Source organism: Marmota marmota, unplaced genomic scaffold (genome assembly GCF_001458135.2).
Source record: "Marmota marmota marmota unplaced genomic scaffold, marMar, whole genome shotgun sequence".
Taxonomy (NCBI): domain Eukaryota; kingdom Metazoa; phylum Chordata; class Mammalia; order Rodentia; family Sciuridae; genus Marmota; species Marmota marmota.
In genome coordinates this window covers 43,567,636-43,593,116 of record NW_026000229.1, presented here as the reverse complement: position 1 = coordinate 43,593,116, position 25,481 = coordinate 43,567,636, and the positions used below count along the sequence as shown (strand labels likewise).

At 37.9% G+C, this 25,481-nt stretch overlaps 1 protein-coding gene across 7 annotated transcripts in view; it reads left to right on the top strand.

The window, feature by feature from the left end:
* Fmn1 (formin 1) overlaps nt 1–25,481 on the top strand; it is a 399,662-nt gene that overhangs the window by 153,053 nt on the left and 221,128 nt on the right. For 6 of the 7 annotated variants that reach the window (XR_007343831.1, XM_048793077.1, XM_015480855.2 and 3 more), the window contains one exon: nt 10,889–10,950. The exons of the other annotated variant lie outside the window; for it this stretch is intronic. Coding sequence is in view for 5 of the 6 variants with exons in the window: in XM_048793077.1 (XP_048649034.1) it covers nt 10,889–10,950 (62 nt within the window). In the remaining variant the exon portion in view is untranslated. The remainder of the gene's footprint in view (nt 1–10,888; nt 10,951–25,481) is intronic. 7 annotated transcript variants of the gene reach the window in all.

The window sequence follows — 25,481 nt, the reverse complement described above, 5'->3', positions numbered from 1 at the left end:
CTTTGGGTTTTGGGGACTGGCTTATTTCACTTAGCATGGTAGCCTCCAGTTACCTACATTTACCAGCCATGATTTCATTCTTCTTTATGGTTGCTCACTCCCTTTTCTAAGCAGCAAGCATGGCCCTGATTTCCTGCTCTACAGGGTACTTTGGGTCCCTGTCACTCTGTAGTAACTTAACTCTGGGCCATCCTGCCTGTCTGCTTCTGGAATTGGGGCACAGTAGGCCCAGAGCTCCAGGCCATGAGCACTCTTTGCTTTGTTGTCCCGTTTCTGTTTCTCCAACGTGTTACAATTGTTTTGCTACCCAATTTTGACTTTTAACTTTCTTGTTTTATATTTTAGACTTCATTGCTATGTAGGCTTGGAAGTGTGCTAACAAATATGAACCTCTAACACTGGAAGTCTGTTGGGTCACTTTATTGAAAATAAATATGTACTCTTCTAATCTTTCTCAGATGGTTACCATATCCACACTAATCCACCCTTCAAGTAAAAGAAAAGTGGTGGTCTCACAACTTTGGCTCACCTCATCTCTCCCCTACTATACCCTTCCACCCGGATCAAATCCTTCAGGGGTTGCTGTGGCATTTGGTAGCAGGTTTCCTTTAAATATGGAGTATTGTGACTGCCACCTAGTGGCAGGAATCAGGTACTTTCAGTTGTTTCCTACATTCTATTCTAATGTAAATGTGTGACTTTCTAGAAGCTGTTTCTTAGTCATTAATGGTTGACTATGATTTTTAAAGCTACAGAAAATAAGAGCAAGAGGACAAAATAAAAAGGCAAAGTAGCCAAGGATTGGCAGATAGAATTTGACTTAATGACTGTTTTCTCCATGGTAATATGTCCATAAAAGGCCCCAAATACTTACTTTTGGAACACAAGTAAAAGTCTATGGGACATAGCCATGAGTTCATTTACCTTTGTACCTATTTTATATTACCATTCTAGAACATAAAGGCCCAATTGCTATTTTGAATTCATTTTTCAAAATATTAAACAATACAAATATGTTAATTTTCACCCTTTATCTTCTTCCCTTTAACCCGTTTTTCTCTGTTTTATTTGGTTAGATGTCATCCCATTTATCTCAAGTCTCCAAAGTGATATGTGCCTCTAAATAGTACATTTGGCAAGAAACTTACTATATGTATTCATTGGCCATTGCCACAATGTCGCTGTGTAACAACCCATGCTAAAATTTAATAGCTTCCAGTAAGAAAGATTCTTTGTATGAGTATTAAGGATCAATAGTGCTTCAGCTGAGTTTGGGCTCTTCCAGGCTAGGCTTGACTGTTCACTCTGGGTAGGGTGTGGGTTGGTACATCTTTCTCTCTGGGACCCAGGCTGAGTGTGTAGTAAGTAGCTACACAGGACGTGTTCTTATATGAAATACCAGGAGTAGAGGAGGCAAACCAAAGTCTTCAATCAAATTTAAATCTCCTCTTACACCATTTTAGCTCATAGTCAAAGCAAGTCCCATGGCCAAGCCAAAAGCCATGGGAAGTATTCTGCCTCCCAGTGGAAAGGGGAGGTGGAAGTGGATGAATATTTGCTTAACAATGCTCCAGCTTTTCACACCTTATATAAAATAATTAGATGAAATAAAAGTCTTTTTAAGAAAACAAACTTCATGAGTTAACATTGGAGTATAAATGCTGAAAGCTTCTTAGACATTTCAAAGATGTATACCCTGAGAAGGCTTTTGAGTTAGACATGGGTGCTGTTCATTTTTATGCACTGAATACTTCGTTCAGTACCTGGCAAAATGAAAGAGACTACCAATTATGGAGAGTGTCTTAGTGTCTTCATGCTGCTATAACAAAATGTCACAAACTGGGGTGTTTTTAAACAACAAAAATTTGGTTCTTGTAGTTCTAGAGGCTGGGAAATCCAAGATCAAGATGTAAACAGATTCAGTGTCTGGTTTGGGCCCATTTCCTTGTTCATCAATGGCATGTTCCTAGTGGGTGGATGATCTCTGTTGTGTCCTCATATGGTGGAGGGAATAAGCTAGCTCTTTGAAATCTCCTGTAAAGACACTAATTTCATTCATGATAACTTTGCTTTAGTGACCTAATCACTTCTCAAAGACCCCCATGTCCTAATTCCACCACCTTGGGGGTAGGATTTTGACATAAGAATTGGGGAGGCATAAGCATTCAGACCATAACAATAAGGAGCTGGTGGACTTGGAGACTTGGGATTGAGTTGTGGGGGTGGGGGTGGGGTTAATATTGAAATTTTTATATTTCTGCCAAGAAAATCCTAAATGTTCTTGAACAAGGAGTGATGTTGAGAGTTATAATTCCTAAATTCATACTATTTCTTTCAGCTATTAACCAAACTTGTATTTTTCAAACATAAAAAACCTGTCCCCTTTTCTGTACCCATATAAAACAATGTAAGAGGTTCACTCATGAATTATTCATTTAGCCTCTACATGGTCTCTTCATTTTTGAAGAGGCAAGATGGACTCTTTACTGAACTGAACACACACACACACACACACACAAGGACATGCAAAGGTTTATTATTCATATAATGAGACTTCTAGGGAGAGAAGGGCAGGCTCCTCCAAGCTGGCCCTGAAGTGACTTGAGGGAGAGTAAGAGCACAAGACTGATTTGGGGTTTCCACGGTGTGCAGAGATTATGCCTGGCTGAGGTCCACACTTATGGGCAGCAGCTTGCATGACCTGACCCTGCCAGTGCTTGCTTATCATGTTGCCCAGAAGTGTGGCCCAGGGGAAGAGAGAAGTTTAAAAGCTCTCAGCAGCCAAACATCAAAAAATGGAGTTAAATTTTGCACCATATTTAGTATACCATACCTCAGATTCTTGAAGGACTACAAATAAAAGATGTTGTATTCACACTAGATTTTCTGCTTTTGGTGTCACTGACTTTAAATCCTCCAGCATTTATGACAGACATAAAGGTAGTCATGTTCTTTCCAAACCATAGAGTTACTGTGGACTTCTTTATGGATGGGTATATGGTGTACCAAGATCAGGCTTCACAATTTGTCTTCCTAATCTCATTAAATATAAGAGCTCAAATTATATTTCACTCATAGATTTTGGAGCAAATGGTTTGTGAGTTTGCCTTTCATGACTGTGGCCATTCATCAGTGTTATGATTAGAGAAAGTATCTCCATTCACTCATGGATGAATTTGTTTAACTTGTAAGCATCCGTTAATAATTAGCACATTTCCCCAAATGTCATCCTTCAAGTGCCAGCTTCTTTATTTTTGGAATGTATTTGTGATCCTTTTACTCTCATTTAATTTGTTCTTTTAATAAATTTTTTTCTTAAATAAAATGAAAGTTATTTTAAAGGGATTGTTCTCAAACTGTGTTGTAATATAGCCACTTGGGGGCTTGTTATAACACCTGGGGTTTCTGAGTCAACAGGTCTAGGACAGGAATAAGGATTTGCATTTCTAAATAATTGCAGGTGATGCTGATGTTTCTAGTCCAGGGACCAAACTCTGATCTACATCTTCTTAAAGTGGTGATATTCATGCAGTCATGGGTTTTCTGTGCTAGTTTGATTTTTTTTTTTATTTTAGTGAACATTAAAACAAATATTCAACTAATCAATGGTCAAAGTCCAGATATCTATTACTCCCCCCGCCAAAACAAAAACAAAAACAAAAACAAAAAAACTTTCTGACATGGATTTATAACTCTGGAAGCACTGAATATTCTTTTATTATAATTCTGAGGAAGAATCCCTTCCTTTTCAGACTGAAGTTTGAACAACTTGAAAATATTAAAAATGTGGGGCAGGGGTCAGACTAATGAGAGAAGAATCGGCACAAATCAGAATCTATAGGAATATATCCACAGGAATAGTGCTGTGGTTCTAATTCCCCAACAGTGTGCATGATGTGGGTTTGCCATTGTTATATGAGTGTGTGATGAGGAAAGTCTAGCACATATAAGTAAGAGAAAGAGTATATAAATAAAATCAAAATTAATCACTGTGAGTATAGGCCTGGGAGTTTCTTTGAGAACATGAACAAATTTTAACTCATAGTTTGTTTTTTTTTTTTTTAAGAGAGAGAGAGAGAGAGAATGAATTTTTTTTAATATTAAGTTTTCAGTTTTCGGTGGACACAACATCTTTATTTTATTTTTATGTGGTGCTGAGGATCGAACCCAGCGCCCCGCGCATGCCAGGCGAGCGCACTACCGCTTGAGCCACATCCCCAGCCCCTAACCTCATAGTTTGATGGCACTAGACATAACTGTCATATTGACCCCAGGCTACTTAAACCTCCATGGGATCACAAATACACAATACCTTTTTTAAAAATTTATGGAACTGGTCACTTTGGTGCATGCTCATAGTCCCAGTGACTTTGGTAGCTGAAGCAGGAGGATTGCAAATCCAAGGCCAGCCCCAGCACCTTTGTGAGACCCTGTCTCAAAAAATAAAAAATAAAAAGGGCTGAGGATGTGACTCAGTGGTAAAGTGCCCCTGGGTTCAATCCCCATTATAAGTATATTAATAAATGTATGTATGTTATGGAAAAGTCTTCCCAAGTCTATGATTGATTCTCATATCTGGATAAAGCTAGCAACTTTTAGCTTTCTAGGGATTTTACGTTCTGTTTGTACCTTGTGTTTCCCAACCAAAGGAACAGCAATAACAAACACGTAATCAAAAACAAACAAACAAACAAACAAAAAGTCAGCAGGATAAACGGCACAGGTTCTTCTGGTGTGAATATCATCATTGACACTTAACTACCTGGGCTTTGGGGAAAGTCGTTCGACCTAAGCACCTTGGTTTCCTCATCTACCAAATAAGCCTTGACATGACAGGGCCTGTCATGGAAGTTTGATATGACGATAGCCTGAGTTATTGAATGTGAAGTTCTTAGAACTGTTTTTGAGAAACAGGGCTCAGTAATATGACCTGCGCTCAAATGTAACTGAGACACAATGATTTGATCAGTGATGGCAGATCCCTACCTTGCATGTTATGAGATGAGTTTTAATTATGCTTTTGGCAAGTTGGAGAACACAAACCAGACCTCTGGCAAAAGGGATGTTTTGATATTATGAACTGATCGCAAAGGAAGGTTTGTGTACCACAAAAAGAAGGGACTAATATATTAAACACTTGGCTGGAAAGAACTTTATTTTTATGGGGGGAAGTTCTCTCCTATTTTTCCCCCAGAATGTTGAATTCTGCATTAGGAGCCTTTTGTATTTTCTGTTTGGTCTTTTATTAAAGGACATACCTGAGGCTGCCTTTTTTGTGTGTGTGAGTTAGATCATTTTAATTCATTCAGTAACTTCCACTGGGACCCAGATGACTTCAAAGGGACCTGCCCTTTTCAAGCACTTAGGTCCCAAATCTCTTTCTCTTTTTCACAGGATTATAGAGTCCTGGAGCTATTGGATACCAGAGTCAAGTTCTCTTTTTAACAATTACAAACATCTTTGGCCTTGAGTTCACATCTCCGCCTCACCATCCTCACCCCTCAGTTTTGCTTTTAACTGAGGAGGACTGTCCCTAGCACACCTTTGGGAACCCCAGCTTAGCCTTGACTCCTGGACCTTATTCTGAAACCCTTATCTTCTGTTACATTCCCTTGCAAGCCCTCAGAATGAACTCTCCACTAGTGTAGGCATTGACTTCCTTCTGCATGCCGCCCAGGGATTCTATTTATCATGCTTGTTGGGAGAGGGCGTTTTCCTGCCACCTGTAACGATGGTACTGTTGGCAAAAACATTTGTTTAAGGAGGAGATGAAGCATGCCTGGCTGGGTGTTGGCTTTGCAATTATCTCCTTTGTCATTGTGTTAATGAATTAGTCATAACTCTGTCACACCCTTATATGTATAATTTACATAGAACGAATGATTTCAAAATATAGTCTGTGTATTTTCTATTTGGAAGGTAGATGTTATTCCCAAGGGGCTTCAATTTTGCAAGAAGTGTGTTTTAACTAGGCTTTCTTTGACTACTTTGTAGAAGCTTGACATTGATTAGGGTTTAGATATATATTATCAAATAAGATACAATATTTATAAACTTTCTAAATTGTTCTATACTTCTTATTCCATCAATCTAGAGATCCTTTTGTGCCTATATAATATTCTCTATATGATATATGAGAAAACTAATGTACCTTTGTAAAGAAAAGCAGATTTTCCTGTTTTAATTTTAGATATTGAGATACTTATATAAAACTTATAAGGTTAAATATCATTCTTTGAACACCCATGTAAGATCATATTGCTCCAGCACAACCCAGTTCAATTCCTCTTCTCCCAGAGACATCTTTCTCCAGACTTTTTAATATTACTACTTGCTTTCCTTTATAGTTTTTTGTCATTTATAAGTGCCTAGAATTAGCGTGTTAGTGAACTTTCTGTTACTGTAACAAAACAACTAAGTTGACTAACCTAAAAAGAGGCAAAGTTTATTCTGGCTCAGTTTAGGAGATTTTAGTTCATCAATCTAGAGACTTATTGGTCCCATTGCTCTGGGACTGTGGGAGTATGTGGCAGAGAAGACCCATTCACCTCATGACCAGGGCATGAAAAAAGGAAAGGGAGACTGGATTCCCACCCTCTCTTTTGGGGGCTTGCTCCCTGGACCTAAGATCTCCCATTAGGTCCTATCTCTTAAAGGTTCCACCCCCTCCCCATGCTACCACTCTGGGGAATCAAGTCTTTAACACATGGGACTTTGGGTGACACCTAGGATCTAAACAACAAGAGTTAGGATTTTTGGGCCGGGTGCAGTGGCACACGCCTGTAATCCCAGCAGCTTGGGAGGCTGAGACAAGAGGATCACAAGTTCAAAGCCAGCCTCAGCAACAGCGAGGCGCTAAGTAATTCAGTGAGACTCTGTCTCTAATAAAATACAAACATTGGACTGGGGATGTGGCTCAGTGTTTGAGTGCCCCTGAGTTTAGCCCCTGGTAACCACCCCCTTTGCAAAAAAAAAAAAAGGATTTTGAGTTGGGTAGTTATGAGTATCTCTAACATTATTAAAAAATGCTAAACATTTTGTTAGTGATTATACTGGTTTGCACTCCTATTATCAATGTATGAGTGCTCTCAGTGCTCTTTTTCTTCACCAACACTAATTTTTTTCAGACTTTAAATATAGTTGGCGCTCCACATCTGGAAATTTTGCATCTGCAGATCTACCAATCTTGGATTGCAAATATTAAAAAAAAATTGCCCCTGCACTAAACATATGCAGATTCTTTCCTGTCATTATTCCATAAACAATATGGTATGCTAACTATTTACATGGCTTTTACATTCTATTAGGTATTGTAAGTAACTGAAGGATGATATAAAGTATATCGGAGGATTGTGTAGATTATATACAATTTCTATGCCATTTTATATAAGGGACTTGAGCATCTGCAGATTTTGTTATATATGAGGGTTCTGGAAAACCAATTCTGCGTGGATACCAAGGGATGACCATATTCCTGGTTACTATTGAGAATCATTGTGTATGTGTGTGTGTGTGTGTGTGTATGTGTGTGTGTTTATATTTTATATGGATATCTTTTAATAGTACCTGTGGAGTTTTAAAAACATGTTTTCCATTTTCTTCATGTCTTGTAGAATTTATTTATATATTTGTACTAGATATTGGTTGACTGTGTGTTTCAATTAGATTCTCCCACTCCATGGCTTGTCTTTGTTATATTGTATTTTTAGGGGAAAAAAGATTTTTAAAATTTTAATATAGTCATATGTCTATCAGGTTTTTCTCCCTTTTATATATAGTGCTTTTTTGTGTGTCTTAAAGAACCTTTTCCTAGCCTAAGGTTAGCTCTTAATTAACTTGAAATAGATTATTATAAAGTTGGGGTCCAATTTCATGTTTTTTCTTAAGAATACCCATTTTTCCCAGCCCATAGTTCTTGAAATGCTATTCTTTGGGTAAGCAAAGGATCTTCAGTGCTAGTTTTATCACAAATAACCATAAATTCATGGTATATTTCTAACTAGTCATTATTCCTGTGTTAGTCCCACAATTCTGACATTGTATTAATAATAATTCTTGTTAGACAAGTTATATAGTGTTAATCTATATTTTCAAGCACTTCTTGGCCTTCATTGGCAATTTATGCTTCCATATATACTTTAGCATCAGCTCCTTAGGTTCAAACCCAGCAAAGCTCTCAAGAAATTTTAGATCTATAGGTCAGTTTAGGAAAGTTGGCACCCGACAATACTGAGTCCTGAAAGTGAAAACCAGCTTCTTCACTGGCTGTTTTGGTAAACTATTTTAATAATGTTATTATTTTATCATCTGAAGACTTTACATGTTTTTTTTAAGTTTTTCTCCTAGATACTTTGTATTCTCAGAGATACTATAAATGTTATCTTTTAGATTTTTAAATTATTTATTGCTAGTTTGATGGTTTTGCATATTTTTGTTCATTTGTACTAGCTCTGTTAAACTCACAGATTTGAAGTATAATATTTGTGCAATTTAAAAAATTAGCTTACTATAGAATTTTTCATTTTGATGTACAGTACTTTGCATTTTAACACATGTATGGATGTATGTAAGTGCTGCCATAATCAGGATAGGGAATGGGCTTATCATTCCCTAAAATTCCTTTGTGTGCTTTGGCTACATAGTCAGACCCCCTCCCATCTTCATTATCTGGCAACTGCTCCTCTAATCTGTTCTTTTCCCTCTAGCTTTGTGTTTTCCAGATGTCATATACATGGAGTTAGGCAGTGTCGGCTTTCTGAGACCAACTTCTTTTACTTTACACAGTGATTTTGACATTCATCCATGTTAATGCATGCATTCCTTTTTATTGCTAAATAGTGTTCCATTCTACAGACATACCAAAGTTTATTTATTCATCTATTAAATTAATTATGTTGTTGTTATTATTTTTTGACTCTTCAAATTACTCCAGTTCCTTGGATGAAACTTGACCTCTTGTGTATCAGTTTCTTCGTTGACAGTGTGATAATAATGATACCTACCTAATAGGTTATTATGGGGATGAGTATGTTAACACACATGAAGTAGCCAGTTCTCCATATTTTTGGGTTCCCCATCTGTGGATTCAATCTACTACAGTAATACTTAAAGAAAAATAATTGTGTCTATAGTGAAGATATTTTTCTTGCCATTTTTCCTTAATGCAGTATAATAACTATTTACATACCATTTCCCTTGCGTTAGTATTATAAACAATCTAGAGATGAATTAAATTATGTGGAAAGATGTGCATAGATTATATGCATCTACTATGACATTTTATATAAGGGACTTGCACCTGTGGATTTTGGAATCCTTGAGGGGTCCTGAATCAGTGCTCTATGCATACTTAGAATAATGCTTACTACGGAGTACACAGCCCATTATTATTTTGGTCTCCAGTATTAACAGAGATTTTTGAGGTAGAAAAGAACTTGATAGGTTCAAGGACTAGCTAGTATCTTGGTTTTGTAATGTGCAAGGAGGAGCATGAGTACCAGAGGACAGGGAGAGGAGGTATGCAGGAACCAAGAGCCTCTTGGGCTGATGCAAGGAGCTTTGATTGGATTGCAGGTGCAGTGGAAAGCTGGGGATGAGACATGAGCTAGTTCATGTTTTTAATAGATTACTCAGGCTGATGTGAAGAGAATCAGTCATGGTGTTTTTAAGAGAGAGAGCAGGCTTCCTCCTAGAAGGCACTGCAGTCGTCTGGGGAGGAGTAGTGGGTGGATTATAGCAGTTGTTGTGGGAGGAAGCTGACAGGTGTTTTGACTTGAGGTATGGTGTGGTTGTAGAACCAAGAGCTTGCTAACCAATTCACAGCTCTGAGAAGGAAGCCCCTTCCTCATAGGAGCAGCGGTGTGGCTGGCTGTGATTGCTGCCGGGTGGGGCTGAACCAGAGATTTTCCTCCTCCACTTTTGAAGTGGAACCTCAGCTTTGTCTACTCTATGAAGTCCACATAGAGAAACTGTCTTCTGCACATTTTTAAATGAGGGACGGATTTCTTTCCTACTCATATAATTCCTGAATACATTTGTTAAAAAAAAAAGGCAAAAGAACTGGCTTATTCCACAAAAATACATCCTCATAGCATTTTGCTTTGTAGTTCTCTGCAGCATGTGTTGTTCTGTGACCCCACATGCTCAGCTGCTCTCCTAGGAGTAGAAATAAGTTGCCTTGGCTGCTTCATCTGTAGCCAGCAGAGTTTTAGTGGTTGGCTGAAGTTCCCATGTGCACAGGGGACTTATTGTTGGAATAAACATTATTGGACACAGATGAAAATTGGACCAGAAATTTATTTTTGTCCTCCTTTCAACCTCAATTTGCTCTAGAATCTCTCATTCAAATGACAAATAGTCTGGTCTTCCTGAGAGATTTGAAGACTGAAACCAGCCCTTGTGTGCTTACTTAGCCTTGTATTCAAATGGAGATTTTTCTTTTTTGGAAGCAGTTAAAAATAGAGTTCTCTGATCTCACATAGAAAGTTTTCTTTGATTTCCTGCTCTTAACACATCTGTGTTTGTTCTCTGTGGGGCCCTAGCTTCCAACTCCTCCTTCAAGATAAACACCTGACCAGGTCTTTATATGAAACACACTCATCTTGCTTTTTTTTTTTTTTTGCCTTTTTAATCCTGTCCTATCTGCTTAATTTGGGACTTTTAAAAAATAATTCAGAGTTTTTCACAGGAAGGAATTTCTCCTTTACCCCGAGCTACTTGTAATCTTTGGGCCCAAAGGCTAACATCTCTCATCAGGTTAATGTCATTTGTGTCTTCTGTTGTCTCAGCTTATTTGTAGAAAGGACTGTGGGACCTAGGAGATGCCCACTTGAACTTTGTGCCTCATTGTGTGCTTCTTTGTAACCTGGCTTCTTTTGTGATCTTACAGAATACCAAGCTGCTATTTTACACTTGAAGAGGGAACACAAAGAAGAAATTGAAAACCTGCAGGTATATCTCTTTGATTCTACTGAACTGGTTATCTGATATTTAGTTTTGTCATGTGCTGAAGTAAATATTCTTCTGGTGTGAAGTATTGAACTAGTCAGTATCTGTAGCTTGCACCTGCCAGTATCTGTAGCTTGCACCTGCCAGTGGGCACGAGCTTATCCTGGGGATGTAAGTCTTGGACTCTATATTTAATTGAATTCAGTTCTTAATTTTTTTTTTTTTTTGGCAGGGGGAGAAACATAAAAGACTTGTATTTTATTAGAAAAAATAACTTTTTTAAAGCAGGGAAGAAGACAGAGTATTTAGACTTTCATTGTATGAATTTTATTTTAAAAGTTTTCCTATGCACAGTGTAGATTATTTGTGTTGGTCTTGCTCCCAAGCATGAGTTCATGTCCACCTGTCTCAGCACATCCCTGCAGTGTGATGTCTTGCAAATTAAGGCCCTTGAGGAAAAGGAGCTGGTAGGAGTAAGAGGTATGTGAGCCATCCTGTATCCAAAGGAAGTGCTGGGAAGTTACCGTCTCCATCCTTACTTGTGAAGCCCAGCATAACACAGGGATCATTTCCCTTGTCTTGCCATCTAATCCTCGTGTCCTGTTGTTGGCTTTTGCTTGCATTGCTTACAGCAGGGAGTTTAGAATGTTAGCTTCAAGTAACTAGATAGTGAATCAGACCTGCAGTCTAGTCTATTGATGGCTGGGGTAACCCCATACTTCAGGAAAAAATAATAGCAAAATTTAAATAAGCTTCATGTTCATTTAATGCTAACTCATTGCTTGCTAATTTAATGAATTCATGGATCTTATATTCTTCTTCTCTTTTTTTCAATTTGTTTTTATTGACAGATAGAAATTGTATGTATGTGTGGTATATAGCATGTTTTAAAATATGGATGATTGTAGAGTGACTAAATTGAGTTCATTGACATGCATTAATTCATGTGTGTAATTTATTTGTGATGACATTATTTAGACTCTACTCTCTTAGCAATTTTGAAGTATAAAATACATTGTTATTAACCATAACCATGGTTACCACAGTAGATCTCTTAGGCCCATTCCTAATTTCTGATTGAAATTTTGTGTCCTCTGACCAATCTCTCCCTTCTCTTCTATCTCCCACTCCCTATCCCTTAGTAGACAACATTCTATTCTGTTTCTATGATTTCATCTTTCTAAATGAGATGGTGCAGTATTGGTCTTTCTCTGCCTGATTTATTTCACTTCATCCAGTGTCTTCTAGTTTCATCCATGTGATTGCAAATGACAGAGTCCCCTCCTTTTAAAGGCTGAGTTGTATTACATTGTGTCTGGCTACCACATTTTCTTTATCTTCTCATCCACCGATAGATACATAGACTGGTATTATGTCTTGGATTTTGTGAGCAATATTGCAATGAGCAAAGAAGTACATATATCTCTTGGAAATAGTGATTTCATTTTCTTTGGATAGATACCCAGTAGTGGAATTGCTGAATCATATGGTAGATCTCAGTTTTTAATAATGGCTTTACTAGTTTACATTTCCATCAGCAGTGTGCAAGGGTTCCCTTTTCTCTACATTCTTGTCAACATTTGTTCTTTTACCTTTTTATAGTATTAATCATTCTGACAAGTATGAAGTAATATCTCATTGTGGTTTTAATTTGCATTTCCCTGATTAGTGACATTGAGCATATTTTCAAATACCTGCAGGCCTTTTGTGTGTGTTCTTTTTTTTTAACCTTTATTTTATTTACTCATGTGGTGCTGAGGATTGAACCCAGTGCCTCACATGTGTTAGGCAAGTGCCCTACCACTGAGCTACAACCCCAGCCCCTTGAGAAATGTCTATTTGTTTCTTTGCTTGTTTTTAAATCAGCTCATTTGTTTCCTTGCCATCAAGTTACTTGAGTTCTTTATATATTTTGTAGCCACTTACTAGATGTATTGCAATAGTCTCCTTTTTAGCAAATGATAATATGTCTTTATAAAATACTTGAGGTAGTATTCTGCATTATACATGAAGTCATTATCAGTAGCAAAAAGTAAAAAAAAAATATATATATATATATATATATATTAGCAGCATGGTGTGTGAATTAACCAACCCAGGCAGGTTTAAGTAGTTGGGGGCAATGAGTCCATTTCATGAAGAAACAAGAGAGTTGAAAAGTACCTGTCCCCTGGGGAGAAAGATCCTCATCTCCTTTGTTGCAGAATGCCCTACAGAGACCTCTCTTTCTTTTTCTTTGTTCTGGTGTGGAATAGATTGTCAGCTGTCTCAGGATTTGAAGTTGATGGGTGATAATTTAAGATGCAGGTTTGTGAAAAGGGTAGGTATAGAAGTGATTCTGTAAACAGAAGTTTTATTAACAGTCAAGTATAAGAGTTGACACTAGTTTTCCCCAAATTGTAGATCTAGCCTAGTCAAGCTGGGACCACTAAATAATATTCACAGCAGGATTAAGTGTTTACACTTTTTGAGTTCTTACTCTGTGGTAGGTGTTGCTCTAAGCACATTACATATATTATCTCATGTCATCTCTGCAAATGCTATGATCTTAAATCTCAAACTCAAAGAAAATGTTCTTTTTAATCTTTTTTTTTTAGTTGTTGATGGATTTTCATTTAAACCCAGTGCCTCCCACATGCTGGGCAAGTGCTCTATCACTGAGCTACAACCCAGCCCCAAAGAAAAGGTTCTTATATCAGTCAACTCTCTGTTACTATAACAAATACCCGAGAGAATCAAATTTAAAAGGCTGAAAGGTTTATTTTGGTTCATGGTTTGAGAGGTTTCAGTCTGTGGTCACTTGGCCCTGTTGCTTTGCATCTGTGGTAGTGCAGTCTGCCATGACTGGAGCCAGTGGCAGAGGAGGTGTGTTCACCTCATGGCATGCTGGAAGCAAAGAGAGAAGCAGTAAGGGGCTGAGGTCCTGATAGCCCCTTCAAGGGCATGCCCCCTGTGACCCCAACTCCTTCCACTAGCTCGACTCCTAAAGATTCAACCAGCTCCCAGTAGTGTGAAAGGCTGGGGCCCAAACCTTTATCACATGTGCCTTTGGGGGACATTCCAGATCCAAACTGTGGCAGTGGAGAAAAGACAGTATATTGTGATCATGATCTCCATTTAAAATATGAGTTAGACTAATAAGGCATGATTCACTGAAGTGAAAAGTTAAAAAAAAAATGTAACTATAGCTTAGATTTTTTTTGAAAGTTAATTTCTCAAAGCATTATCTACTCTTTGATGCTATTAGTAAACTTAAAAGTTTTTTTTTTTCTTTCTGTCCCACATACGATTTTACACCTAATTGCTAAGACACTATGGCCAAGGCACACTACTCCCATTGGGGCACTAGCAGTCTCTATTCCAGCAGTCACAGAAAGTTCTGACAACTCTTAGTAGGAAACTGGCCACTCTTAGCTCTCATCTGACCTGGAGAAGTATATTGCTTTGCAAGCACAACCTTTTAAAATTGAACTTCTAGGAATAAATAAACATTTTTTAAATGTAGAGATTTTTATACAAAAAGATGGATTTCTAACAGCTTCTTAAAAAAAGTGGGAGGAGTCTGATGACAGTGTTTTTCAATGTGACTTTGGCCTCTTAGTGTTGGTAGTAGACATCACTTCAACTAGGACTTTCTCTCCAGTTTGCCACTGTCCATTCTGGCCAGGTCACCTGTTTGACTCCTCTGTGCTTTAACTAACCCCATTTTCTCAGTGATAATAATACAGTGAAACAGCTAGTTTGGCAGCAGCACCAACCTGTCAGAGAAGATGCTGTTCATAAAATACGTAGAAAGAAAAATCCCAGCCTGGCTATCCTTGTGGGTACCCACTGGGATAGCATCCCTACCTGTTTTATTCCATGAATAAAACAAAGTCCCTCTTGTCACAGGATTGGTGGAAGGTAATGGTGGGGGAGCTGCTGTGTTGGTGCTCGTTTCTTTGTATGATATTCATTCATTAGAGCCTTTATTGCCTGTTAGAATTTCTAACAAATATATATTTCAGGATTTATTCAACATGCCTTTCTAGAATAGGAAGGATTTAATTCTTGAAGTGCACCAAAATGGTGGTTCATTCTGTCACCATATACAAGAATTGATTTGCATCACATTTAGGTTTTGGGGAATGCTTCCATAGGAGTTAAAGAAGCAGTATGATTTGCCTAACAAGGCATCTAAATTTAGTCTTCCAATCTGTGGATTTGTAGAGAAGTTGTTCAGTTCATTCACCAGCAAAATGGAAACCTTACCACCTAAAATATTTTGATTGGATGGCTGACTATCTGCCCATAGTCTGAAAGTTTAGGGAGTGGGGAGCCTAGAATGTTTAATATCATGTATGCCCTGCAGCTGATGTTTGTTGAGTGCTGCAGAGAAGGCACAGGGCTTGGACCCAGGATTGGCTTTTTAAAATGTGTAGCAAATTACATGCGTATTCCCCATATAGCTCAGAAGTAAATTTATTGATAGCACGAATCAATCATTTTCTGCCATCTTACCTTTTTGCAAATTCACTGAACTTGATCAACTTTTTAAATATCTAGAGGGGAAGTGGTGGCATATCAAGCATTTTTCATGTCATTTATAATGTAACCACAGTAAAGTTCTTTAATTTTTTTCCAAGTGTGCCCTTTACTTATCAAACTGCCTTGAGTTTAGGGTTGCTTCATGATACTCTGCATCCATCTTGTTTGTTTTTCAATTCTGTGTTTCTAACTTCATTTTTGGAAACGCAACATCTTATGTTTAATGGTTCCTTGCAGTTTTTTATTTGAGAAGGTTTTGCATGGGATAGCCATTGCACAGCAAGTTCATGATTACTGGGTAGAAATAGAATTAAACCTATAGAGGTCTATGATAAAACTCATTCTCTGACAGTACAAATAGTTATTGCTTTGAGGTTGCTTAGGAGCTAAGATTTGAAAATTGTTTTCACAGATCTTTTATAGCTGATCTCTCCCCATATTGTAGTTTGAAGACTAGGTGGCATATTATTTTATGCTTGATGACAATGTGAAAAAGAAACGGGGGGGAGCTGGGGCTGTAGCTCAGTGGTAAAGCGCTTGCCTCGCACATGTGAGGCACTGAGTTTGATCCTCAGCAATTCATTTTTAAAAAAAAGAAAAGAAAAGAAACCCGGGTTTTGGAGTTAGGACTCCAACTCCTTGTCTGTGACCTTGGGAATTAATCAACTTGTCTGGGATTTAGCTTTCTCAGTTTTTGGCAACTGTTCAATAATAATCATGATGGTGATGATGAGATCTCTCTCCCAGGATGTTCAGTATGATGTTTTCAGGTGGTACTGGTTCTGTAGCACATACCAAGTAAATATTATTTCTCATGCCTTCTTCTTTGTGCAAATCTCCTTGTAATTAGGCAACCTGAGTTTAGCATGGGTCTCAAGCTTTTTTGGTGGAGGACTTCTTTGGGACCTTGGACTTAGCTTTTAGGGATAATCTTCCCATGATCTTCCAGCTGTTCTTCTGCCTCTGTTTACTATATCAAGGTGGTCTGAACCAGGGTCTTGCAAAGGTCATTATACCAAACAAAGACCCTTTGAAATGCTCCTTGGCAAAAAGGTTTCATAGTCAAATAAGTTTGAGAACTATCTGGCATTCCCTTCTTAGGGCTTTTCCATATGGAGAAGAACTGAAATAGAGAAAATTATAGGCTTTTTTTTTTTAACCTAGGAAACCCATTTTTTATGAAATACTACTGTTATGTATATTCACATAATCTTATCATCTCAATATATAATCTACCTCCTGACTGAAAGTTCAATTCCCTGAGTAGTTTCATTTTCCTTTTTATGCTCTAAAGGTCCTGCTCATAAGAAGCATCTTGGAGGGAACAGTGATTTTATTTTTCTGTATGTGTCCTTTATAGTACCTAGCAAAGCTTTTAGGCCACCAATGACACACAAATATTTCTTAAAATTTATGATTGAAAAATAATAATGCCTAACTTTTGTCAAATTCCTACTGTATGCCCAACTTCTGATCTAGACAATTGTCAGTACTTGAGTAACTGTAGAAATACAAGCAAAGTAATAGATTTGTTCCCATTTTCCAGATAACCAAAGCAGATTTTGAGTTGCAAAAGTTTTAAGAGTAGTGAGTTGGGAACCTGTTTTTGGTCTGTCTGATTCAGAGCCAGCAGTCTTTCCATTGAACATGCAGCATTACTAGAACATAAGATTTTGAATCAGAAGATCTGGTTTCTTTTCTCTTGCTTGGCACTAGGAACACTGTGAATTTGAGGCAATATTTTGGACTCAGTTTACTAATTTCTAAAGTGAGGGATCAGGACATATAATCTCTAATTGCTTCTTTGAATGCTATGATTGACCACTTTTTAAAAAAAGACCACTCAAATATTAACAATAACAACAACAACAAAAACCCAAAGTCTGATTATAAAGTTTAGGATTTTCTAACTCAATCTCTAAATCCCTATTATTTCCCTTTTCCTTTTTTCCAAAAAAACCATTTAGCTACTTCTAGAGATTCTCCTTTCTAACCAGTAGGTCCATCTCAATTTTGCTCACTTCTGTGTAGCAACATGGTCAGGTTTTGGGCTCTATAATAAATGAAACACTCCAGTCTCTGGTATCTTATCAGAAGTGCCATTCATTGGAGAGATGCAGTTCTTACAGTGGTCAATAACCCTTCTGTAGGAGGTCCTATTCTTCCCTATGACAGGAGGGAAGTATTAGAATGGGATAGATAGGACTTTAGCTCTCGACTTCCTTGGTTTTTAAAGGTGGAGGAGAAAAAATATTGCATGCCCTTTTGTCTGCCTTGTGAGGAATTGGATAATTTAAGAATATTGTTTTGGGCCAGAACTTTAAGCACTTTGGAAGCAGGTGCCATGAAAATGACAAGACTGTTTTATCTGTTTTTAACTGATATTCTTTGGGTCGTGGGTCCTGCCAACACTGACATTTCCTTTACAGGAACCATTTTCGTTTACCCCATTCATCACACACATAGTTCCTAACTGAAAGCAAACGTCACTGAGCACTGGCCTCTGGCAGGCCCTTGCTCATTGTGCAACACAGTCACATTTATGGTAACTCCCACTGCAAAATGATCCAGGCACGATTGCCAAGTGGAAAATTAACTTGGGTTGGACTTTGTCCCCAGAAGAACCAAATGGCAGGTTGGCATCCATTATGAGAGACCTGCAGACATCCTGACTGTCCTATCTCCATCCAGTCCTCTGGTCCCTTTCTAGTAGTCTATACACCGCTGTTGGAACAAAATTGAGTATAGACTATATTTGAATTGCGATAGCTAAGTTTATAAAGGCATAAGTCCTGAGCCTTTTTCATGTGTTATATTTGTCATTATCAACTCTACACACTTAAATCTCTTAATTTCTGGAGAATTCTGTGAGGGAAAAGGAGCAATTTGTAGACCATTAGGCAGAACTTTCACAAAGATGAAGATTTTTGTAAAAACCTTCCTGATTTTCTAAGTGTTCATCTTAGTGTATATCATTACTGAGATGCCAAAAGAGGGGGGAAAGGCTGAGAAATATTATGAGTTTAGTAGCCTATCACTGGCATTGATAAGCTACCCAGAAGTCTGTAGATACATTTGGAGTTGAATTTTGATGAGAACCATGAAACAGTTAATTCCCTTGCCCATCAAGCAGGTGGGTGCCCTTTGTTTCAATCTTCATCATGGGCCTTGCCCCACAAAATTCAGATATTATGTCAAGCTGTGCTCACTGGCAGAGGGAGGCAGGAGGCAGAATGAAGAATGTGTTCCTCACTCACGTATATGTTGGAGGCTGATGGTAGCATCTTCTTCTTTAGGCACCACGATCTTCAGTCTTCTTGTGTTCCCAAACTTTGCTATAAGGACAAATTTCCTAGAATATAATTTCATATGCATAACTCTGCTTTTTAGAGTTTCTCTCTCTTATAATTAGTAACACTAATTGAGCACCTGTCAGATATGAAATGTGTTAGAAATAAAATGTCATTTAATAATACTGGTAATGATGATAATAATAGTAGCTAGAGTTTATTGCATATCAGTCTATGCCAGGCACTGCACTTAGCATACACATGGATTATTTTATTTAATCCTCAAATAGATTCTGTACTCAGGGGATTTACTGTTTAGTTGGAAAAACAGAATTTATACCATCAAGGCTAAGTAACAACAGACAGCTTAAACTAAGAGCCTAATATTGTTCAGACTAGTGAAATGAAAGATTATGTGTTAGCATTTTTAAATTCTGTTCTTTGAATGTAATTTGCTAATTTCAGATCTTAAATCTCAACTAAGAGATTTCTCAAATTTTCTGATTGCCCATAAATGGGTGGCAATTTCTTATACTGTCTGTGGAAGCTGCTACAGCTGGCTGTGTGATACAATTCTGTTTATTTTATATTAATGAAAATATGAAATTACCCTTACTTGCTACAAATATACAAAAAAAATAAAGTGTTGAGTAATGTATATTGCATGGCTGGCTATGTGGTTCTGTGTGATAGGTAATCTGGGTATTTTCCAAATATTTTAGGAGCCATTTTGCAATCTCACCACTGGGGGTCAGCTTGACCCTTTTTCTTCTAAAACTCCAAGTAGATTTTTTTTTTTTAAATAATGGTTAAAGCAGCACTCCAGTTTTATACTAAGAATTTTGGATTTAAACACATGAGAAAATAACTGCAAAAAACCCTCCACATTAGTTTTCGCAGAAAAAAATACACATAAAAGTATGTATGCCTGTGTGTGTGTGTGTGTTGGTGTGTGTGTGTGTGTGTGTCTGCATGTCTGAGTGTATGTATTTGTGCATGTTTGGGTGTGTGTGTGTGTACTTCTATGAGTGTGTATATGTGGATATACATATACCCACATATACATATATATATATATACACATATGTTTAACCTACTTACAGAATACTTATGTATTCATCCTGTGTTTATGGCTGTATGTACAAATATACGTATGTGTATATATGTACATTCTACATGATAAAAGATAAAGGGCCACCTAAACAATGACTTAGGAAATTGATCATGTGTTTCATTTAAGAATAAAATCAGGAGAAAGTTAGAGGTCTATCATTATTTCATTCAGTGGATATTGACAGAGTACCTGCTGGGCATAGATAGTGTGTCAGATGCTGGAGGGAGCAGAGCTTACATGGCCCTGACTCCTTTGGAGCTTGTAATGCCGCCAGAGAGACAGATGTTGATAAAATAGTCACTCGAGAAATATGCTGAGTGTTGTGGAGATGCTCTGAATGGGTATAATTTAAATTTGGTGGTCCAGGAAGGGTACTCTTAGGGAGTGACATTCAAGTAGGAGGCTGCAGAGTGAAGAGGAGCTTAGCTTCTTTGAAAGACCTCAGGGAGGCCTGGGTAGCCAGAGCATAGTGACTGCGAAGCAAGAGAAAGGTTGGAAGTGATGTTCTGAATAGCATTTTTCAAACTTTTTATAGTGCGATTAAGAATAGGAAGTGCATTTTTACCTCGAGACCCAGATTGCGCGTGTATGCACATGCGTGCGTGCACACACACGAGGCAGAGGGAAAAGTTTTATTAAACAAAACTTAGTATATGTGATGTATGTGATGCATCAGATGCTCTTAAGGAAATGATAGAGGTGCAGCTCAAATTGCTTTACTAATTTGTTATCCCACTAATATGGCCTATAGTTTGAGAACTATCATAGTAGAGGAAGACAAGAGGTCTTTGAAGGTCTTTTTAAAATTCCCCAATTTCATGCTCAGCACAGTGCTACAGCTGACTCATTGTGAGCAGAGGAATATGTGATCTGAGCAGATTTGCATTTTCTGAGCTCTCCCTGGCTGCTGTTGAAGAGGATTGATGGCAGGGACAAGTGAAAAGGCAGAGAGCACAACTGAGGAGGGCTGCAGTCCTCCAGGTGAGAGGTGCTTGTGGCCCCTACTGAGGCAGGGCATGAGGGAGGGGAGTCATGCTGCTCATTTTCTACCAGTGTTGTTGATGATCCATTGAACTGGAGCTACTGCAACTTTCATCATTGCTTCTCTACAGACATTAACAACTTGATTCTCCCTCTGTTACCTGGTTCCTAGGAGGTATACACTAAACATTTCTTGAATGACAATTTTATGTCTCTGGAAGCTGTTGTAAGTGTGTCTGTGTAATATAGCTCTTATTTGTGTTGTTTTAATGTTACTTGTGGCTAAACCCTTATCTGTTACAAGTACATGTAATAAACAAAGAATTAATTGAGAAAATGTATGAGTTAAATCATATGAAATTGCTAATATTCACCCTGACTGGGCTTATAAAACAGCAGTTTACATGGCTTACCCTATCTAGTACATTTACATCAGAAGGCAGGGAGGTGAGTGTGTGTTCAAATGACATTCTCCTGGGTGGACCATACTGAGTGTTCACTGGAGCTTCCAGCAGGGCTTTGGGACTGTAACTGAAAATGTCACGAGGCATTGGCTCTAGGAGAGTGAAGCCTGTGTTCTGTGGTGACTGTCTTTTTAGATTAGAGGCATCTCATGACTCTCGTGTCCTGTGTCACTGAAAGAGCAATCTTGGTGAGCAATTTCCCAGCCTCAGGCAGTCCAAGGAAAATAAAATCAGTGAAAACTGTTTACTCAACTTAAACTAGCATTCCTTGGCCTGGTGAATAAGCTAGATATGTCATTAATATTTCTTATTAGGCCCAAACTGATATTTTACTCCTTAAAAGCAAAACTAATTATGATCCGTTGTTGATTATTTTAGTTTTTATAATACAGGTCTTTGTAAAAATTACTTATGTTCTTGCTCCCTCATAGATCTTTTATAATAAAAATTCCATTTCTTAAATTGGGAATTGTATGATATTATGATATAGATGTATATACTGGAAAATGATTAGGAGATTAGAAAAGGAAAGGAGTTAAATATCTTAAGTTATATTTATTCCATGTCCTTTCATTGAACAAATGTCTCATTGAATATTTCCTTTATTTCTCCCTGAGACCAGTGTATTTTTTAGTTAAATAACATTTGCAAACTAAGATATGATCTGCCACTCATTAGTAAATAACCTTTATTATTTACTGATTTTCTAATTTATTTTCAATTAATCCTGCTGGAAATTTATGAACTCTAAATCTGAAGGTTTTTCCTTCTTCAAACTTGAATTACTATTTTCAACTGCATCATCTTCTAAACATCTTAAGTAGTGAAAATCTGTGGTTATTACAATGCAGGAAAGGGTTTTTCTTTTTGACATTTTATTTTCAGCACGTAAAATAACCTTGATTGCAGTCTTCATAAATATAATACAGGATAATGGTTTTTCTATGAAACTCCAACATTCTGGAGAGGTGGCTCAATCTTGAAGCTTGATTGCCAAAAACAAATTGAAACTTTTTTCCTTTTGCTATAAAACAATGGTGGATGGGCTCAAATCTGAGGAGGGGAGAAAACAAGATTGCATTACAAATCTGGCAACATCAGCCACACTAGTAAAATCAAATCCAATGTTGTTTTATGACTCCAAATTTATGTGAGTGCCCAGGATCAAAGGGCTCGAATCCCACTGGACTATAAGGTCCATAGTTCATGGCAAAAACTCATCAAAAAGAACATTTTAGTCGTTTAAGCTTTTCATTTTAATCAACTGCAGTAATAAAAGGGCCTTTAGGTGTCCAAAAACATTTTGCAAGATCAAGAGGTTGTTCTCTTGCTTGTAGAAGCAGCTTTCTTATTGGATCCATATAATGCCTGTGGCCTTAGAGTGTCAAAGGGCCACTGCCTCCACATTGTTTGTCCTTGTGGGATGGTTTCTTTTGGTTCTTCTAACTGTGCATTATGTGATAATAAATTATGATGTCTGACGGAAGGACCATAAAATTTTCACACCATTTATCAAGCTATTTCAGCCATTTAAAGTTGGGTCTCTGACAGCATGCCAGGTACTTTGTAATGTTTAGACAGAAACAAGAGTCCACTGCCTGCATGTTCACCACTGTCAAGAAACAGCTCTGCATAAGGAGAAAGAACACGAGGCTTCCACATCAGAAGACCCAGTCTTGACTTGAAGCCCTGATGTTTCCTAGGACTGAGATTTTTGGACCATCCAAAAAATGAGGATCCTGCCTTCACTACAGTGTTTAGAATGAGTGGGGTAATCTGGTGAGGTCACAAGCAGTAAGAAAGAATGGATATGCGCTGGATGTAGATTAAACGCGAAACCAGTCTGAGCAGGAGACCTGAGAGCACAGAGCAGAGAGCTGGCCAGGAAGGAGTAAATTGATGAGAAAATGTTCTTGAGAGTGAAAGATGGTGAAATCAGGAATCCAGGAGGCGAATTGGCTCTAGGGAGAAAAAGGGGGCTCCCTGCCCTGCCCCCAAGATGAGGAAAATGGAGGCTTATTTATACCTTTATTTCTTTGCTGGGGTTTTATCTTTGTCCCTCTGCCTCAGAGGAGAAAACAAAATGAGACACCTGGTATTTTTCTATCTGGTCATCGTGGCATCATCCTCTACTAAGCTTTTCTGTCCTTTTGCTCATTTGTTGTTCCCTTTTGAACAGGTGCCTTCCTCTTTTTTCTAGTAGTAAGTTCAGCCATCCTTTGTATTAAAATTACTCTTCCCTCAATCATACAGCTTCCTTGAGCTTCCATCCGCCACTCACTGGCACAGTTCTCAGACATTATTTACATGTAGCAAATTCTATCATTTATTCTCCACTGAAGCAGCTTCCAAACCACAGACGAGGTGCTGTAGGTTGTCCCCATCAGTCTTTGTCGGGCTCTGTGCTAGAGCACGTCAGTGTTGAAATTCTCCATTTCCATCAACACCAGGGACAGTGGGTTCTCCTCTTTATTTTTCTCTTTCTCTGAGCATACTTCTTATTCATCTTTGCTGCCTTCTCAGGTTCTCTGTAACACCCCAAATATGGCCCTCCAAAAACTAGCCTTTAGTCTCATGGTTTTTCTTTTTAAACCTTGTGACTTAGAGATTTCACTTATTGCTTCAAGTTTCTCTCTCTGTTCAAACTCATTTATTTGGATTCAAACTTTTCCCTGTGTTCCTGGTGCATGTTTCCAACATTTTGTGGAAAATTACACTGGGAAATGTTTCAGTATCTCAATCTTACAATTTTGAAAGCTAGAGCACCAGAAAAATCTTATAATCCCAAGGTTGAATGGGATCTTCATCTTCATCTACTTGTGTCTGACTAACCTGTTCTATGCCCAATGTACATAACACAAAACAGTCTCTTTTCTTAGCTGCTCCATGTAGTTGAAGTCCACTGTTCTCCTAAAAGTAAAAATCCAAGCCAAACTGTCAAGTTCATTCTTGACAACTGTAGCATCTTCAGCCTCTGAATTTATTTGATTGCCAAATTATATTCATTTTAAGTGTATGGTCCCTTGTACACACTAACGCCTTGATACCCTGGTGCCATCATCTTAATTTAGGTCTTTGCTAGTTTACCTAGACTCAGGCTATCTTATAAGTTACTTATGCATTGTTGCTCTTCTTTCTTAGACAGCTCTATTGGCTTACTGTTCACTTACAAGTTAACTAATTTCTTAGTATGGTGCTTAGGGCCTTCTAGAATCAGCTTCCAACCTATTAAATTCTTTCTTCTACAATTTCCCCATTCTTTCTCATCACTGCAGCTTTTCTTTTCATTCAGATTGCTCTCAATTTGCCATCTACTTTGGTCAATCCTCTGAGCCCAGTAAGTCTTCATCATCATAGGTGACACCATTTCTAGCTTCCCAAGGCTCTCTCCTCTGAAACCTTGGGCTCTTCATACCTGACTTAGGCACACAAGCAGCTTTTTCTCCCATTGTTATAATCATGAAATCAGAGTTCCTGCCCCCTGCCACCCACTACCAGTACTATGCACCTGATGGATTATATTAATATAGTAAATTACCATAGTAAATTAACCACTCTTTGGATTTTCCTTTTTCTTTCCCCTATAGTGGAAACTAGATTTAAACCAAAGTGATTTTATAGGTACTACTTTTCAAATCCAGAGACCAAGGGGAACTGTAACTGAAAAACTATGTTCCCAGAAGTTTTTTTTAAAGGAATTTTTGGCAGTTTATGATTTTCTGCTAGAAGAATGGTGTTTATGACTTCTGATCATCCTACATGAAAAATTATCAGCCTGTAGCGAGTGATCATTCACATTCGTTCTAGTGAATGCAACATGGACTTGCTTGAACTTGTGATTATTTGTAAATTCTTTCATTTTACAGATGAGGAACTGAAAGCTGAAAGAGCTGGTTTTAAAATCTAGCTCATTTGTTCTCATCCTTTTCCTTCCTTGGTACATTTAACCACTAGCATGTTCCCACTAGGAACAGGATTTGTTAAAATCCTATAGTGCAAAAAAGCCAACCACACATTGAGAGTCATGGTGTGGTGACTATTAATTAGCATTAGTAGAGCCCATTGCTGTAAAGACAGATGATAGAAGCGTCATGACTGACCATCAGGTCTTTTCTCAGTCCTTTGCTCTATCACTTCTGCTGTACAGAGATCACTGTG